At 36.4% G+C, this 20,268-nt stretch overlaps 1 protein-coding gene across 4 annotated transcripts in view; it reads left to right on the top strand.

The window, feature by feature from the left end:
- The window catches only part of LOC128867732 (syndecan), a 52,714-nt gene extending 33,507 nt beyond the window's left edge, over positions 1-19,207 (top strand). For 3 of the 4 annotated variants that reach the window (XM_054109192.1, XM_054109191.1, XM_054109189.1), the window contains 2 exons: positions 17,801-17,974; positions 18,252-19,207. In XM_054109192.1, the coding sequence (XP_053965167.1) occupies positions 17,914-17,974; positions 18,252-18,424 (234 nt within the window). In that variant the 5' untranslated portion in view covers positions 17,801-17,913 and the 3' untranslated portion in view covers positions 18,425-19,207. The remainder of the gene's footprint in view (positions 1-17,800; positions 17,975-18,251) is intronic. The other variant, XM_054109190.1, reaches the window with a different exon arrangement.
- The last annotated feature ends 1,061 nt before the right edge of the window (positions 19,208-20,268 follow it).

Here is a 20,268-nt window from a genome sequence, read left to right as displayed (position 1 = left end):
TAGCCACATCCAATAAATGTAAATATGTATTTGTATGAATGTGATGCCATTAAGTTCTGCAGCCACTGAAGAGAGAGGAGAGTAAAAAAATAGCGATTCAATTGCAATCACTTTCAAAATCTGCAAAATGTTGCAGCAACGGCAGATGAAAGCAGGGACAGTGTGCGCTTATTTATCAGCTATTGAGCTTTCCACTCGTAAACCCCATAGATATATATAGTGTATGCACATAGCTTACAAAATTTCCCCCCTTAACATCTTCGCATACAAGACTCAGATGCCACATTCACCCACTTTGCCAGCGTTGAGTTTTTATGCGAATACGTATAGAAAGTGCTGACTCTCATGGCAATTCGATTAAGTAAATTATGTGGAAATAAAAGAAAAGTGAATGCAAGTAATTTAATAAATACCTATACATATGTTTATATAAATATTTATTCATTTAATAAGAGTAAAAATATTTCACATATGTAGCGCAACCAAAACTTGTTTATCTGAGGACAGAGATAAGGCGGAGTCTTCATATTTTATTTATGTATACGTGCATTTTTATACGAAAATGTAATAAATAGATAGATAAGAAGAGGTATTTTTCTTTCGGTTTCGTTCTTCCAATATTAGACAGAAAAGCGTAAGGATGTCAATGAAACTCTCGTCTCTTACTATGAGCACGTTTTCCAATTTTCGTTCCTATCAGACACCAGAGAAATTAACTAAAGAGCTTCTTTCGTTGGGAATTTAAGAAGGACTAACAAGTCAGTAAACCTCTAGGCCTAGGTGGGTGCCCTCCATATCCTTATCTAAGTTAGTTACACACCTTCCATCCAATAAAAGCCATAAATATTCGAATAAATTCAATTCTTTTGAGTTTTTCTTCAGTTAGTCTAAAGGATTGAAGCCAAGATGGCGTATGAGGTTAGGAAAATATAAAAAGACGCAAAAGAGCCGACGGGCTACCAACTAAATTGCCCAATCATGGCTCATTTGCAGAATTTGCTGGGATGGCCCCTTACCAGCCAACTCCAACTCTAGTGTACTCAGCCCAATGCTGAAATAAAATGAAATGGGTGCTCTTTTAATATGTGCCAATTACCGAAGAATCAGTCATGAGATCCTATCTAGCGTCCTTTTTTTTCTCAAAGGAGGTTAAAATCGAAAATGTCAGAAACATCATCAAAAGTGCCGTCACACCAGTGGTATGTGGGGCATGCTCCCACTAAACCTATAACGTTCCTCCCCTCTCGACTGGTTGTATCCTGGGACTGCTAAAAGCATTTCATCAAGGTGGAGCCGTATTTATGCCTTTTAGACACACCAGTTCAGGCTCCTCTCTTCATTACGTATTGGGGTTATACACTATCGATAGCATCCATTGGTTTGTCAACAATGGGGCATCGGAAAATTGCAATATCGTTACTCGATATCGACTTGTCGTCTATTTGGGTTCGTCTTGAGGCTTTACCTCACGCGTTCGTGATTGTCGTCTATTCGTGAATACAGTCATCCCTACAAGAGATCTGTTTCAAAATGGCTTCTTTGGGCGACGCTTCTGAGCATCTATTGGGTATTCTATATTCGGTCGCATTCGCTTTGCTTCCGCTTTGGGCTCCCCTTCTAAGTTTCGTAGCCTACTGTTTGCAAGACTAAATAGATATGACCTTATCAATGTGGTTTTAGACCTGGTTAAACAACCATCGCCCTGATGTTCACAGTACGCCAAATCTTGGAAAGACCCGCGCGAAGAGACTCGATATACATCAAAGCCGTCTTCAATTTCAAAGCCGTCTTCAATAGTACGAAAAAATGTCCTCTATACACCGCGATATCTGAATTTTCTATCAATGCAAATTCCATCAGTTCCAGCAGAATGGGGGGCACCTCTTCGCGTCTTTTGTTATCAAACGAGGTTTCAGACAACGCTACTCCCAATAGTGCGATTTCTGTAACCTGATTTTGGAAAGGATAAGGTGACTTGCAAAACTGAACCGAGCTGTGACAATCTTTTACAAGATCGTGCAATTACTGGCACATGCCGATTTTATCGACATCATCGCATTTACCAGCGCCACCATTAGTTCTGCTTTCTCCAATCTGGATAGAGAAGCGAAACGAATGGGTGAACGAGTGCAAAACGAAAAAAGTTAGCGCATTCTTGCCTGAGCAAACCTCGTCTCTATTGACAGTTATAAATTTTGAAAATTAGAGGGATTTGTCTACCTAGGAACCGACATCAAAAACAATAACAAAATCAGCTTCGAAATTCAATGAAGAATTTTCCTTACCTGCAAGCGACTGAGTTGGTAACTGCCCATCTTTTTTATGGCACAGAAGCTTAGACGATAACAACATCTGAAGCGACGGCCTTAGGAATATTCGCGAGAAATATGATTTATGAGCCTTTGCGTGTTGACAAAGGTGAATATCATAACGACAGAATGACGAGCTGCACGCCGGCATGTAGTCTGCGGAATAAGACTCGGCGACTCCGCTGGCTAAGTCTGGACTGGCAATGAACTTAAACACACAGATTCTGAAGATATTCGATACAAAGGGCGAGAGTAGTAGCAGTAGAAGTTGAAAGCCTGCGTTGGAAGTCGGTAAGGACTTAGCATCGGTTTGGGCATGAAAGAAAAAACTGACGCGCTTAGTTGAGCTCGGCCAAAATCGCTTAGGCGATTACTGCGGCAATAAAGAAGAAGGGTAAAAATAAACAAGGCGCTCATTTCTTAAATTTGTGAGCCAGTTCTCTTTTGATTAAGACATTTTTTTGTAAGCGTTTCTCATAAGTTTGATTCTAGGAGGTTACCTCGTGTGGCAGCTGGTTCTGTTTTACTCTTTTTATGAGAATTTTCTATTTACGCGCAACTTCTGTAAAAAGATATCGTTGCACTGACGTCACAATTTCGATACCTTTCGTTTCATGTTTTAGAAGTTAGAAGCTGCAGTAAATACCATAAGCGCCAATCTTTCTATAAAGCGATGGATGACAGAGCAGATTTCCATTTTTTACTTGAAATATATTGTGCTATGGCTCGAGTTTAAGAAATTAAATATATTTACCTCGGTTTTCCATTTGGGTAAGTAATTGTAAATCCCTGTAAACACACTATTTTTTTTTTTAAATAGGGTCCAAGGATTAGTTCAATGCATCACTACTTAAATGCGTCATTACTTTTCATTATTACTTCATATTATTTCATTATTTTCAGGAAATATATGTATACTTAATATAATAATATATTCAGAAAATGTACGCTACACGCTCTCTTCATTTCCTTGTGCCCCTCGGCAGCATTACAACAACAATATTTTTCTCCTTTTACTCTCAAGATTCTCTGCAACGATTTCTATTAAGCTTGGCAACTTTCCTAGGATTTTCTACTTAGTTAAATCTGCAAGAAATGCATGTTTGCTTGTTTCCTTTCCTCCGTGATTCTCGCAGTTTCTTTTTAATTCTGCTTTTCAAACTCGAAAACTCAGATTATTTATAAGTTAAGTAAAGGGAATCGCAGTGAAATGAAACGAAGCGTATTGAATCGAATTGAGAATCAACAGCTGGAATGTCCTTGCTCACCGCCTCGAGCTAGATGTGGAGGACTCCCGCAAATATATACTTGTGCATTCCCACATGCATGCACTGCCTCCAATATCAAAACTTAATGCAATGTATAAATATATAAATATATTTTTTCCTTCTGACGCAAAGAAATTTGTATATCTAATACAGAATTGAATGGGAAAATTAGAACACCGTTCACTCAGCCGTGATAGAAAGTTTATATGTCAGCTACAGAAGTACGAGTATATGTGTATGGGTACCGTATATTTAGTCAAATTTTTACTGGAAGTCATTTCATAAAACGCACACTTTTCATTTACTTACTAAATTTTATTTTTTCGGCTCAAAAGTACTGAACGCTAACCGCGCCAGATTTACTTTTGCAAATATTTTTAGTATTTAAAACAAAATTTGTTTTAATTTTTTGTTGTTGTTTGGTATCCGTTAACGCTAAAAGCAAATTTTGTATAATGACTGGTACTCCGAATAAGTACAGGGTTTGATTGAAAAGTAATGAGCCTTTCCGCGCGGAGCGTCTGCCAAGCGATCAACCGAATCGGCTGGTGGGGGAAAATGATCGTTGGACCTTCCCCTTCCACTAAAAACCGGTCCCAGTTTGCTGGCAACAGCGGTGCAGTCAACATCGCTCCGCGCGTGAAAGCTGTTTTAAAAGTGTGTTAGGAATTTGCAGTGGCGAAAATGCAGCGATCGTTGGAGCAACGTTACTCGATCAAATTTTGTGCAAAGTTAAACAAAACAAGTACCGAAACCATTGAGCTACTCAAGGAGGCTTACGGAGACCAATATCTGTCCAGTGCCCAGGTAAAACGGTGGCACAAGTCGTTCAAGGAAGGCCGAGAGGACGTCGAAGACGAACAGCGATCTGGAAGGCCTCCCCTCCGGACTTCTTCTTGTTCCCGCGTCTGTAAAGAAAGCTGAAGGGGAGGCGTTTCGATTCCATCGAGGCGATCCAAAAAACTTTAACAGCCGAATTGAACACGATTCCTGCAGTGGAAGGACCGCTACCAGCGGTTTATTGACGCTCAAGGGTCCTATTTTGAAGAATATTGGTTGTATAAGCCAAAAGGTTTAATAAACCTGCTTAAAAAAAATACGACTCATTACTTTTCAATCAAACCCTGTCATTACATTAAGGTCATCGAAATACACAAATCACTGTCCACAAATCGGGTAATTTCTTGTGAATGCTTTAGAGCAAACTCTCTCGACGATCAATGGTTACTACTTTCGGAAGGACTTCTTCTTTGTCGTTAGGGTGTATGTCACGGAATATGAAAACATGTTCACTCGAGGGCCACCTAAACGCTTTCCGATTGCCAAATCGGCACACCAGGCCGATATTTTGACGAATCATTCAACCCTTACGAGGAAACTGTGTCTAAACTTCTCAAGCATTCTCGAATGTAATCCTGCACAAATCTGAAATTTTGAATAAATTCTGCCTACTTCTCATCCCTACAGCTCCTCAGAAAATCGTGCTGGCGACGAGAAGACCAATGGCTTTGCACCCTGATAGTATTACCGTCAGTTCTACTACATTCATTTTAGAAAGCCTAAGAGAATGTTGACAACAATGTGCGTTCTACGCTGATGACCTGTTTTGCCTTCAATTTTGACACAGCTTTCTAGGTGAAAGCATAGAATTTGTCAGTCATCCGCAGCGCCCTTATGCAAAATGCTTTCAAATGATTACCTGGATAATTTTAAGTTGCTGGATAATTAATTAAATAATCAACGCGTCCGACTTTATGATTTTCATGATTTGTATCGACATTTCCGCTGAGTCGTTGTAGAGTACGAACTTTTTTGACCGCCTGCTTCGCCCTTTCACTTGAGTTATAGTGTTGAAATGAAATGGAAGGGAATTGTTGATGGGCGGAAATTCTTTAAGCTCTAAAGCAATAGTGCCCATTGCACTTAACATCGGGGCAGAGGATTTAATGGGTAGGAACAGACTGGTCGGGTGGATATTAATTACATCTTCGCAAACTTTTCAGATTTTTTTAAGAATCTCGGTTCGCATTTTTTGGAGCGAAAGAGAATGTAGCTCGTCTATTCTCACTATATTCTATTCTAAAATGTATCACCTAATTCGAACAGCGACAGAGAAAATACCCTTTACTTTTCATATCCTCCAAATAAAACGTACGCTGTGGTTGGTCGGTGATGTCTATGCCCGTAATTAGTCAAGGCTATCAGGGCTCGTGGCTTATTCATCTTCTGAGAAGCAGTTTTGTTACCATGCTATTAAGCCTTTTTAGGAAATACTTGGTCATAATGGTCATCAGACAATATCAAACCTCCGAATTTGTTTCTATCGAGAAAAAGCTCCTGATAAAAAGCACCCATCTGCCAGTTGAAGGCGGCGTAAAACTGTAGGTCCCTCCATTTGTACACAAATATCGAAACTCACACCACAAATTGGAGGAGGAGCTCGTACTGATGCACTTTAATTTTAAAACGCAGTCCTTTTGTGTTGAACGGATCCGAGAGAAAGCAGAACTTCCTCACTTTTTAGTATCAGTTTGGTGTCATGTATGTATAAAAACGAGTATAAATGGCCCCTCAGCATTTTTGCCGTATTAAGTATTCTATCTCAAAAACGATTTAATTTTGAGCTACTTATATACATATATTATTAAGAGAGTCAATTTTTAGAGAGTCATATATAAGTAAATTAAATCAAATTGAGTTCAAAAAATTGCTTTGTTCAGTCCAATACCTTTTTGAAATACTTCGCGCCATGAAAAGCAAAAAAAAAGAAAAATTTCACCTTCATATGAATCTTCACCGGCATTCAAGCAATGAAATAAAATTCGCTTCTAAAAGCCGGCCACATTACCAGTTTTCCTTGCATTTTCAGCTTCTTCACATTTCCAATAACCATTCATTAGTAGATCTATACGAACTGTTAACCAGAATTTTGTCGAAATTGGAAATCAAGCCACCTCTCATCTCTCTACCCATCCTATGGCATACCAACTTCTCATTTAATTACGCATATCACTTTGCCCTAACTCGCTCAGTCATCTCGGTTCAAAGGCATGTCTTAGCCACGGCTACAATATGCACCATTTGTGACTGGCAACTATCAACGGACAGTGACCGACTTTGCAATTTCGCTGAAAATGACGCCGATATTCCACTTGTTCCCCCCACATATGCGCTGCTCAAATGCAAATAAGGCAAATAACGCAAATGGCTTGTGCGGCTACTGCACAGCCACCATTTCCATTTGCAGTCAAATAAAACAAATTCCTCGTATGTGGGGCTGATGTGTGTGCGTGTTTGCTTTGATCTTTATCTAAGCGGATGGCCGTTCGGATATGCGCGCTTTCGAAGCATACTTACTATCTATATTGTGGTGCACTGCGGTAATTTTGGTTTGGAAGCTGTCATAAAGCAAATATCAGGCATTCAATTTACTTATTGCTTTTGAGGCCAGTTGAATCAGTTACGTTTGTGTGAAATATTAGGAAGTAAGCTTTTGGGAAAACGTAGAGCTTAAGGGCTCATATGACCTAATTCATAGACTCATATAAATACAAATCCAGAAGCTATCGAAGTGATCTGCATTATTAGTAATACAAAAGGTGATAAATTTATAGGTATCGGATTTAAAATTAAAATTAAACAACCTAAATTCAGATTGATTGGGCAATATTTATTATTTTTATGTAGAAGCCTTCATGACATTTATGTTTCAAAGATAATCCCTTTCGAGGGTTGACCGCAACTGCACTGTAATTCAGTCATCCGTAAATACCAACTTTTAATGACCGGCTGGAGGACTTCGGTCTGTATCTCGTGAATAACTTTAGTAATGTTGGCTTCCAAAGCATCAATAGAACCTGGTTTATCCATAAAGCATTTAAATTTTACATACCCCTACTAATAAAAGTCCAAAGTGTGATATCACACGATCTAGGTGGCCAATCCACCAATCCACTGGTCCGAGACGAGAGATAAATTGCTCACCGAAACGACGATGCAGTAAGTCCGTTGCTCAACAGGCTATATGGCAAGTACCGCCGTATTGTTGGAACAAAAGTTTGTGGAGATCACGGGCTTCAATTTGCGGCATCAAAAAGTTGTTTGTCGTGGCGCAATAACGTTCGCCATTCACTGTTACATTGGCGTCAGTCCCGTGTTTGCGGAAATATGGGCCGATGATTCCTCCAATGGCTGTTCCTGAATAGCTTCGGGTTGATCTTCAGCCCAAATACGCCAATTGACTTATTAACGTAGCCATTAAGCCAAAAATGGGCCTCATTCTGAACACTATAAGTTGGCCTGAACGCGCGATAAAAACTTTTCACAGAGCGTCGATTTTCGTAATACAATTGTACGATTTGTATACGTTGTTGAGGTGTAAGTCTTTCCATAATGAAATGTCAATGAATACTGAAAAAAATATGTATTTAGTTTCACAATAGTCACGCGTGATCTGTCAAAAACAACTCTATTGGAAATAGTCCTTCAAATCTAATCACCTTTAGGTACCTTGCAAGCTTTTCAAACTTATTTCGATTTCTGTTGCAAGTCGTATATCTTTTACAAAAAAGTTATTTGGCACTTATTTTCCCATAACTCTCTAAATATTTGAACCTTTGGCAACGACCCATTTTAAGGTTTTCGTATCAGTACGCCAAATCTTCTCGAGCTTATTGGCATAGGCCACAATATTTAGCTTCAGAGAAAGAAGTTTAACGGTGTCAAATCGCAAGATATTTGCGATTTTTAACTCCGTTGCTTCATAAAATAATGCGTCTTGCGAAACTCGTTCACATCGTGTTCAAACCACATATTGTCCAAGTCCATGTCATTGAGTTCAAACCATAACAAGTATGTTATCATCCAGTACCGGAATAGCGTTGCAGCATCATTTTCGAAGAAGTGTGTCCAATGACTACGCCAACCCAAAGGCTACACTTTTCCCACCAACTCCTTGCGGGTGCATAATTTTCTCATGAATGGCATGTGGATTTTCTGTAACCCATATGCGGCATTGTTGTTTGTTAAAGTATTCGTTCAACAGGTTAAAATATGCATCAACACTCACGACCGAACGACCATTTTCACAAATCCTTTGGATTACTTTCCCGCGATGTTCCATGGTTAAGTTTGCCAAAGCCTGTAGTACCGATCGTCTGAAAAAAAATATTTACGTATCGGAAATAATTTTTGTGAAAGATCTGTATCATCCTTGAACTCATTTTTATGTATTTTTTCCGGGTTCAAACCATATTCTTGGCTTACAGGAATTAACTTCCTTGTTGTGGAAAGAAGTGAGTTGGAGAGGATTAATAGGTATAAACATTTTCTGAGCAGTTTGCTTTACATAAGTACAGAAAATACTATACTACTATCCACATAACGCTGACATCAAATTATATCTTGAAACGCCTTTACTGATCCAATTTGGCTCATATTCCAAAAATATAATCGTAAGTGAAAAAATAATAGTTTTCCAAAAAACAATGTACCCGCTATTTCTCTTTTTATTCTTTTTTGGTCTTATTTAGATGTTTTTTTTTTGGGTGTTTTGAAAAGTAAAGTCTGTGGGAATAAGCCAAAAGTCCTTCAAAATTTTAATTATCGCATGACAGCTTGTAGACGTGCTCTTGGGTTACATTTAAATGATGTTTAATTATTAAGGGCCGTATTTTGAATAAAAATAGTGAAGCCTTTAAGAAACTAAATGTTTTCATGTTTTATAATATCTAGACGCGTCCCTCGAAATACTCTTTACAATCACTTAAATATTTTATTACACTAAAATGTATGGTTCCTTTTGGCACAAATTCAGAATATGCCAGAAGCTTGAATGTGCAAATTTTTCAATTATTAGTTAATGGGTTGACTTCACTGTATTATATGCCCAAACCCACAATACCATGCATGCAAGGAAACCAAAAATAGGAATAATAAGAAACCACAATTTCTAACTTTCATGGCGCAATAAACTGTCAAACCAAATTTCCTAGCATTTTTATTTCTACACATTCATGTTTCTAGGATAAGAAGAGCGATATTCTATTGCGCAGCACTTGCTTGACGCTGACAACCACTGGAATGATGATCTGTTTGATGACTATTAAAAGTTTTATAACATTTATTGGAAGTAGCCATCCTTCTCAAAATATCTTCCCAGTGCCTTTATTAGGAAGTGATTTAGTGGAAAGATTGACAGAGTGGCGCCAACCCTATGGGAAACATTTCGTACTTGAATGCATCTGGTATGACAGGAAAAACATAACTCAACAACATTTAATTTTTAATGATGGCAAATTTCAATCTTAAACTTTACCAAAAATCTGTTTCAATTTATATGGTCCCACACCCACTCCAAACTGCGTTCCTTTCTGCAACATTTTGACCTTTTATTTCCACAGTTTCTCCATTCCACTTGATTTGTTTTCGCAATTAAATTTATTCACATATTTTCATTACACTTTTATTGCCAAGCAACTTTTGTCTCGTCTTTGTTGCTCACTTTTTAAGCTATATTCTATTTCTTTTACCCACTTTTGTTGTTTTTGTGCACTTGAAGTTAATATAATTTATGTGTCCTTGATGCATGTTTGTATGTATGTATGTTTTATATAATAAAAAACAAAAAAATACTCATACTGGCAGCTTGTGAAGAAACAAATACTTAGAGAGAAGACTATTACAAGTAAACAAAAAACATTTAGAAAAAAATGGAGCATGGAAGCAAAAATTGAATGCAGAATACTGCAAAAGAACTCTTATATTTTATATATTGTTTGGAAATGCCAGTTGAAGAACCACTTGTGTTTTTACTTATTTTCCATAGTAAAATATTTGAATTTAATAGTTGATGGAAATAAATAACTAAGCTAATAAAACCAATCTAATTGAATGGCCTTTGTGTACCGATTTGTGAAATATTCAGCAAATAAAATCACTGAAAGTTTAAAATGCAATATTCAACATTTTTAAATAAATATTTTTGCAGAACTAAAACCAAATTAAATTAGAACAAAATTCAAGCATTAAATTTTTGGTGAGTGTTTCAATGTTGTCCGGCAAATAGAAAGCTGTATAGTTTCATGCACAGTTTTATAGCAAAACTGCCACATCTGTGTAACGGAAAACCCACATGTGGTCGTCGAGAATTCTGTGCAGTCTCCAGGAGTGACAGTTTAGTGCAGATTTTTGAGTGGTGGTATAATGAGCCCATTTTCCTTGGCAATTTAATGCTGCTGCGAACGCCATTTCGATCAATATTGAGTGATACAAAGACATACAATTGAAAAAAATGTACTAGGAAAATCTTTGGTCTCAGCAGTATAGCGCGCCATGCCACAGTCGATCATATGTTTTCGATGTTTTGAGTTTGGTAATCGTGTTGTCAACCGTCTCGGCGATGGCAATTGACCACCCTATAGCTGTGCTTTGACGCCGTAAGACTTTTGTTTCCGTTGTTTTTTTTTTTTTCTTTTGTGGGAGGTTCCGTGAAAGTCAAATGATTTGCAGGCAATATATTAACAATTTAAGCTCTTAAGACGAATATCGAGCAAGCCGTTCGTGAAAAAGAGTCAGAAATCGCCACCAATTCATTCAGCTATCTCTCATTAGTTATTCGTAAAATTTACTCAAAAATAGGTAGCTTACAAGTCTGTATGAGTATGCCTATGTCATTGTCTGTGTACTCATAAGTCAGTTTGATGCCAAATCTCACTAGGCCCTCTCCTCGATGCCGCAATGACTCGAAACTCGCGTTACCTTGAAGTGAAATGGCTCAGCCACCTCGTCAAGAGATGATACCGCGGTGTTCATGGCATCCTTAGAGGTTGTCGACTGCTTTATGAGGGACTTCACTGCCGCCTGGCTGTATATCATCTCCAGATGTCATATAGCACTGAACCAGTAACATGATTTTTATTATTGCCATTAGTTCAGCCTAAAAAACACTTCAGTAGTCGGGAAGTTGAAAGCTGAAGGAAATCTCCCGCTATTCGTAATATACACCTCCACTCAGCCTACCCTCAAGCAGAGAGCCATCAGTGTATATATAATTTCTCCGTTTCTACTCTTCCCTTGAGGGTTGTGAACATTACAATAGCGGTTGTGGACAAGAGGTCATAGTGCACCTATCGGGGAACTGCCAAAAGACCAATTAGCGTCTTACCGTGGCCGTAGTAGGCCATGTTTGACCACTTACGTAAGTTTTTCAATCTTATTTCCGCATTGCTAGCGATGTATTTTACCTACAAGTCTACTGGAAGGAAGTTAATACTTTCGATTTCGTGATTGATATTGCATCGGTTATGAGAGCAGATGCGAGTCTTTGAACTTTGTTAATCCTTTCACACCTTTCTCAAGGTCACTCCACCATACTACAATACCATAGTAGAAAATTGACCTAACTGCTGCTGTGTAGAATCAATGTGTTATTCTGGGTTTCATTCTCCATATTTTCGAAATTAACCTTCTTGCTTTACGTACACTATCTGCTACTCTCAATCTCTTTATGTAACTCAAAGACGTACTAACAACATCCTTTATAAATTTTTGTACTTCACCTGACCTTTGTTTTGTTGAGTGAAAAGTATATTTTTGGACTTTTGCGAAAGGCGAGCGCTCTTTTGATAAGCCTTTTAATAGCCCTTTGAAGTTTAACCATTTCACGAAAAACTTAACTTTTACCCCCAGATTGAATAAATTGAAATATTTCACATCGAACAGCCAACACCGGTGAAACCCGCCAAGCTTTCCATTTAATATTTATCATAAGGAGTATATTTTTGGCCTCTCTTGCTTACTTTACTTACTTTCATGCAATTCCGTATGTGTGTGTGCGCGCGCTAACAAGCCCATAATACTCAGCAATCCATCAATTCATCTACTGATTTGCTTGTCTGTTTGTTTGTCTTCCGGTACATGCATCCATTACTCATACTACGTTAGCGAAATAATTTAATCTCTTCACTTCAACCACAATTCAAGTCAGTCAATATCTTACAGTGCTAATGATGTTGATGAAGACACTGATTATGGTTTTTCAACAGCACCAGCGAAAGTTTGTGGCGCTCATTATTGTTATTATTTTTGTTTTTTTCTTTTTTGCTTATTTCTTCGGCGCTTCCTTATCTGTGCGTTACTATGCTAGGCTTTACATTGCTTTTGATCTTGATAAAAAGTTTTGGAATGCCTAATGGGCTAAAATAAGGCACTGTATAAAGGATTTAAGAGTTTATATATGTTATTATATATATGTATGCATATTTAGAATAGAAATCCATTGCATTTTTTTGTACAGAAAAAAAATCCAAAAAAATATTCCGCATTTGTTTTGTAACTAATTTCCGCTAACAAAAGTTGTGCTACGTCACTTTTCGCGCTAGATAATTTTTGGTATTTAATTTCCTTTTCACATTCTTTCTATTATTCGCAATGGAAATTTTTTCAAAATAAGATGGAAGCAAAACTTTTCTTGGAGTCTCTTCAGCTTTATTATTCAAATTTTGTCAACTCATTAAACTTTCTCGCGCATTTTTGTCCAAGCTCATACCCATTTTTATTCCATTTCTCATAATTTCTTCCATTTCTTTGAGTAAAAAAAGGCATTGGACATTCTTATTCATTCACTGGATATACTATAATTTTAGTATAAACTCCATCATGTCTGATATTCGCTCTACAAATTCTCTATTCTTGCTTTATATACGTTGACTTGCTACAAAGGTACACCTGTATGCCGTTCATGTATTTTATTTAAACTTTCTGACGACGGCGCTAATGCATATGTAAATGTGTGTAACTCGACCCCGCCATCGACTCTAGGCACGTATACCTTTCAGCAATTTTATATCAAACAGTTTGACACGGATACATAGACACACATGCGTGAATACTTTGTAGTGTTTGCCAAATGCATGAGAGCCAGTGAGTGAAGGTGTGCAGGCAGTGATAATTTCCACGTGGCAAGTCTAGACAAAATTTACACGTGTCGTAAGCATTTTTGCAGATGACATTATTTGCAAATTGGCCAAAAATAGTTATTGTACAGACACTAGTGTGCAAGTATATATGTATGTATTAGCATATATTATATTTGTGCGTATTCTTTTGAAATGAATTCGTTCATTATTCCACTATCCTATTAAACTCCGCACAGATAATTTTTTCTAAATTCTAGTTAAAAATTTTGCAATTTTGTTTAGAAATTTGAAATTTTGATTATTATGGTATTTATTATAGAATGAAGCATATTTTTATAATCAAAGTAATTGAAATTAAAAAATAAACATTATTATTTTTATTCAAATGGCTATTTATGCACTACGGCCTGAAAATATATACTTTGCAGCTATGTAGTCTTCTCTTCTTCTTAATTGGCGCGCCAGTCATTTCTTTCTCGTGCTAACCGGCGCCAATTGGACACACCAAATGAAGCCAAGTCCTTCTCCATCTGATCTTTGCAACGCAGAGGAGGCCTTCCTCTTCCTCTACTACCACCAGCTGGTACCGCATCGAATACTTTCAGAGTCGCTTCATCGGATGTTGTCATCGTCCACGCTTCTGCGCCATACGTTAGGATGCCTTGCTGAGTGTTAGTTTTGTTCGTCGAGAGAGGACTTTATTGCTCAGTTGCCTACTTAGTCCAAAGTAGCTCTTGTTGGCAAGAAATATTCTACGTTGGATTTCAAGGCTGACATTGTTATCGTTGTTAATGCTGGTTCCTAAATAAACGAAGTCTTTTACAACCTCGAAATTATAACTGTCAAGAGTAACGTGGGTGCCGATACGCGAGTGCGCCGACTGTTTGTTTGAAGACAGGAGGTACTTCGTGTTGTCCTCGTTCACCACCAGACCCATTCGCTTCACCTCTTTATCCTGTTTGGAGAAGACAGAACTAACAGCGTGGTTGTGAAGGCCGATGGTGTCAATATCATCGGCATACGCCAACAATTGTACGCTCTTATAAAAAATTGTGCCTGAGCGATTAAGTTCTGCGACTCGTACGATGCTCTCCAACATCAGGTTAAAGAAGTCATACGATAGCGAGTCATCCTGTCTGAAACCTCGTTTGGTATCAAAGGGCTCGGAGAGGTCCTTCCCAATTCTGACGGCGCTGCTGGTGTTGAGCAACGTCATGTTGCATAGCCGTAATAGTTTTGTGGGGATACCAAATTCAGACATCACGACATACAGGAAACTCATTTTCGTACTGTCGAATGCAGCTTTGAAGTCGACGAAAAGATGTTGTGTGCCGATTCTCCTTTCATGGGTCTTTTCCCAGATTTGGCGTATTGTGAATATTTGGTCGATGGTAGACTTTACAGGTCTAAAGCCACACTGATAAGGTCCAATCAGTTGGTTGATGGTGGGCTTTTGCCTTTCACACAATATGCTCGCTAGAACCTTATAGGCGATATTAAGAAGACTAATCACGCGGTAGTTAGCACAGATTGCAGGATCGCCCTTCTTATGGATTGGGCAGAGCACACTTAAATTCCAATCGGCAGGTATGCTTTCATCCGGCCATATTTTGCATAGAAGCTGATGCATGCACCTTACCTTCTCTTCGCCGCCATGTTTGAAAAGCTCAATCGGCAGTCTGTCGGCGCCTGCTTTGTTGTTCTTTAGCCGCTTTATCGCTATTCTCACCTTGTCATGGTCGGGTAGCGGAACGACAATTCCGTCGTCAACGATTGGGGTAACGGGATCTTCACATTCTCTGTGACATGCGCAGCTATCACTATTTAACTGGTTCGCAAAGTGTTCCCTCCTTGTAGTCTACTCATGCAATTAATAAATCCTAAAACTGCTATAGGCTTCCCAGCTAATTTAGTCTACGTTGTGAGTCTACATGAATCATTTTCTACCACACCAATTTTTTTCGTGTGGTAGTTAAGTTTACAATGTCCTGTTAATAGTTCAGTTCAAAGTTGTATGTCAATTTGCTGAGCTTAGGGATTATCTCTGCAACTACGTTATACATCAATAGTATTTTTGATTGCCGCGTGCCCGTTTGGGCTCTCCAGTACTCGATTAGGCCTCGTTGTTTCAACTCACTTAGCAAGGCACTTTTGAAGTACTATTTGCCCCGCAGAATGATTCAGGGCCTATGAGGGTGTGATTGCATTCTTTTTCGCTAAAGTGTCTACAATTTCATTCCCTTCGGGTCCTTCATATCCCGGTCGCTCAACAGAATAACAAAGCTTCTTGATGTTAAAGTTTCGAGAATTTTGAAAAATTCCCAGACCAACCTTCATTAGAATGAAAAGCTATCTAGCGATTTTAGAGCTGCTTGACTGTCAGAGAGAATGTTGATATTGGCACCACGCATGCCTCTACTACGATATTCTCTGGGACTTAGTTCTGGACCTCCACCCAAAAAATGGAAGTCGCTTTTCCTAATCCAATTGCCTTCTTGAAATGTGGTCCGACAACTCCAGCCCCGCCGCTGCGGTTTCCCATTTTGGACCCGTCAGTAAATCACATCTGTGCGCGCTGTTTTAAAAATATTTCTTTATTATTTATTTTACATTATTATTTATTTTTTTTCCATCTTGACATAGACTGTCAGGCTCGGTGAGTTCGAGATTAAATCCATAATCCCTACATGTCCTGTAAGATGGCATTCTTAAGATGAAATAGAATGAAAAGCCTTAGGGCTTGCAAAAATATATAAGTAAATAGTCAAAACTGAGGAATAGGTGGTGTCTTCATCATAATTTCGGTGAATGTAGTTAAAGTTTGGTTTAGATTTAAGCAGAATATTTCAATGTAGCAGGTAAGTAATTTCTAAATATAAGCAAATAGATTGATTAAAAAGATATACATCTTTTTGTTATTAATTTACTACAGAATTAATTAGTTAAATAAAAAACGTTAAATATGAAAAGCTTATTTCATATATGTAACTCAATTTATGTAAATATTGAAATAGTTTAGTATTTATTTGCTGGAAATTTGGCGTACTTGTAATATTGCCCTTTTTGCATTGTAAGTAGTCGTGGAACTCTATCACCATATTTAAAAATATATCAACATATTATAATAGCCTACAAATAAGTTGTTTTCTTGATGCCAGCACGCTAAATTTATCCTATGCCCAAAAAACTGAATCACCAAATTTTATAACAATTATTTGTTTTAATATTTCCACGAAAATTACCATTGAATTCTTATTCGAAAATACACTTTCCTGTAATTTTTCTATAAAATGTTTACAGATCGATAAAGTTTTATCTACCCTTTTAATTTCCCTCAAGAAAAGATTATAAAAAATAAAAAAAGTTAAAAATAAACAACAAAAGAACAAAATATTTATCTCATGATTTTTGATTTTTAATTTTGGTACAATATAATATTTTGGCTTTTTTGAAAAGAAAGTACATACGGTGATACAATCATATCAGATGTGTAAAAATTGTGTACCAAATTTAAGGACAAGTGCATTTTGTTCATTTGAATTGATTGATAATTTTCATAGCGTTTGCGGCACGGGTAAATGTGGCATCAAAGAAATAAAAAATAGGATCTCATGGCCGTAGGATAAATTTGAGGCATAACATTAAAAAATTGTTTTTGGGCATTCTAATACATATACATATAAACGTATAAAAAAGTATCTGTTAAATTAAATCATCCAGTAGTTGTTGCTGCGCCGTAGATTTTGCGCTTTGAATGTTGCACAAAAAAAAAGGATTTTCAGAAAATAAAACTAACCAGCACTCATTCCACATCCTCTCATCAAAGCAAAATTACTACTAACACAAACAAACTTTTTTACTATGCCTAGCCAACTAATTAAAAATTGTTGAAGCAAAAAATTCCATGAATTATTATTTTTAAACTTCAGTTGTCATATTTTTATTTTGCTAGTTCAAAGTCTGATTAACAATAAAACAACAAACTAGCAATAATAAAACAAGTGAGTAAAGGCAATAATTGAATTTGTTGCTTTATTTTTAATCTTACTTTTAGCTCGCAAAATAGGAATTATTACATTTTATATAAAAATCGTAAATATTTGTTTGCTAGGCATATAAATGAAGAAAGAAATATACAATTTTAAGAACTCCTTGTTATTATTTTTTTAAAGCAGACTAACAACAGGACAAAGAATTTTTATAGCCAATGAAAACTTAAATCGAGAACTCTAACCAATTTGCTCTTTCTTTATATTTCTTTCTCTCTCTCCCCAATTAATCGCTCGCTTGCTCACACCAAACACAGGTGGCAACACTAATCAAGGTAACACCATACACGAATTGGATACAAATAACATTAATAGCCAGCCGACAGATACTAAAGTGATCGAACATACCACAGGCAACGAAGTACTCATCATGAATACCAGCGACGACGATCGAACGGCGAGTTTCTTCGCACAGCCGGGCATCTTGGCAGGTGAGTGGGCCACCGAAGATACAAATATTTAATAAGTAGCGCAAAATGAATCACCCTCCCAGAAGATTTATAATTGTTGCAAATAACGTCATGCGTCAATCATATTTGACACTTGTTAACTAAATCCCTCAAATTCATGTTTTTTTTATTTAGTAAAAAAGTTATGCAAAACTAGAATTGGGTGATTAATTTTTGATGATAGATTACATACATATGTATGTATGTATGTGCAAGTATAGCTACAAATTAAAAATTGTCTCTCCTCTTCCTCTTGCAGCTGTCATCGGTGGCGCTGTTGTCGGCCTGCTTTGCGCCATTCTCGTCGTCATGTTCATCGTTTATCGCATGCGGAAAAAGGACGAAGGCTCCTACGCACTCGATGAACCAAAACGCTCGCCGGCGGTCAATTCCTATGCGAAAAACGCGAATAATCGAGAATTTTATGCCTGAGATAATTCCCAACGTTACTAGAGAGTAGAAAAGGTGATGGTCGAGTAGAAGGGCGTTGAGCTGGAGTCAGGAAGAGGCAGATGGAAAGCGCCGAAAGAGAAAAGCAGCAATGGGAGAAGAAAGAGGATATAAATAAAAAATAAGCGAATAAGTAAATAGTGAATAGTGAAACAAACAAACAAATAAAAAAAAAACAAAGAAAGCAGCAGCAAAATAAATTATAAAAATGTATGAAACTAAGGGATAACAAAAATGTAACCCTTTTGTTTTTGTAGATTTTTGAAGATTTTTAATTGTATGAATTGCAGCAGAATTTCGAGATGAATTGAGTTACACGTGGACACTAACACAACGTTGCTGTATTTAAAGTGTAGGTATAAATATGGGAGACGGCAAATGCAGCAAAACATATGCAAAGGATAATAATTGTTTTTTGAAAGGCAAAACAAAAACAACAACAAAAACATTAATGAACATAAATGCATAACACAATTACGTGTAAAGTTTTTTGTGAACTTATAAATTAAGTTGAAAGTTGGCGTTGAAGTTGAAGTTTTGTGGATGGAAGTGAATGTGAAAAGAGAAACAGTAGCAGAAATGAAGTAAACAAGAAAATGTTTTTTGTTTTCATTCGTAACAATTAAGTTATTTAAATTTAAGTAACGTAAACAATAACCAATTAGTTGCACAAGACAACAGCTACCACAAGAACAACAACAAAACAAATTTCAAAGCAAATGAGAGTACTGAAAATAGAAGTATTTAGCAAAAAAAAAACAAAAACGAAAATTGATTGTATGTAAAAAACTGATGTTGGAAGGCGCGTGCAAAAATATCAAATTTATTTTAATTGCAATTTTTTATTTGAAAAACATTGCGAAATTACGAAAGTATACAAATGGAAAGCAAAATGATTATAGACTTAGCGAACATAATACAAAAAAACAGAAACAGAAACAAATACAAGAGTTAAACACATGAACACATGAAATATATTGAGAAAAAATGTGTGAAAAAATATAAATTTAAAAAATATGCGTAAATGGTAAATGAAAACAAACAAATACTTTAAAGCGGGACACTTTTCATAAATGTAGCAAAATTTGAATAAAATGAGAGAAACAAGAAAAACAAAACACATTAACACATACAAACAAGAATGAAAGCAGCAACACTCACACGATCAAACACACGTCGTGCTAATCACACACGCATACATACACACACACCTATTTAATTATTTAAGTAAATATATATGTATATGTGAATGTGTGTGTAAAACTAAACTCTCGAAATAATAGGAAACAACAAAAACAAGAATGTATGTAAAATTTTAGTACCGACAATTTTGAAAAAAAAATTATAAAAATAAAAATGTAATATTAACACAAAAAATTTATTATTAAAAAAAATGCAACAAATAATAATAACTGAATTGATACTAACAAGTATTACGGTAATGACAAAGCAAATAAATTAGTTGAAAAGGCGATAGAAGAGTAATCGTAAAATCAATAAAATAAAATTTTGCTAATCGAATAAAATGTTAAGAAAAAAACATTGAAGAAGTAATATTTATAATTAAGTAAATAAAAATGTGTTATGTTATGCAAATAATTTACCGAAAAAAAATTTAAAAATTAAAAAAAATCGTTAATAACAACTTTTATAATTGAAACACAAAAAGGAAGTAATAAAATCTATCAAAATAAAAACTAAAAAATACTAATACACGCCATAATTAACAAAAATTGTATTAATTCAAAATAAAAACTAAAAAACTTAATATTATAATTCCGAAAAAATATTAAAAATGTGAGAGATATAAAAAAAGTATTAATATT

The sequence above is a fragment of the Anastrepha ludens genome, chromosome 6 (assembly GCF_028408465.1).
Source record: "Anastrepha ludens isolate Willacy chromosome 6, idAnaLude1.1, whole genome shotgun sequence".
In the NCBI taxonomy this organism is placed as follows: domain Eukaryota; kingdom Metazoa; phylum Arthropoda; class Insecta; order Diptera; family Tephritidae; genus Anastrepha; species Anastrepha ludens.
The sequence above is the reverse complement of the archived record's forward strand: the minus strand, read 5'-3'. Positions and strand labels throughout refer to the sequence as shown.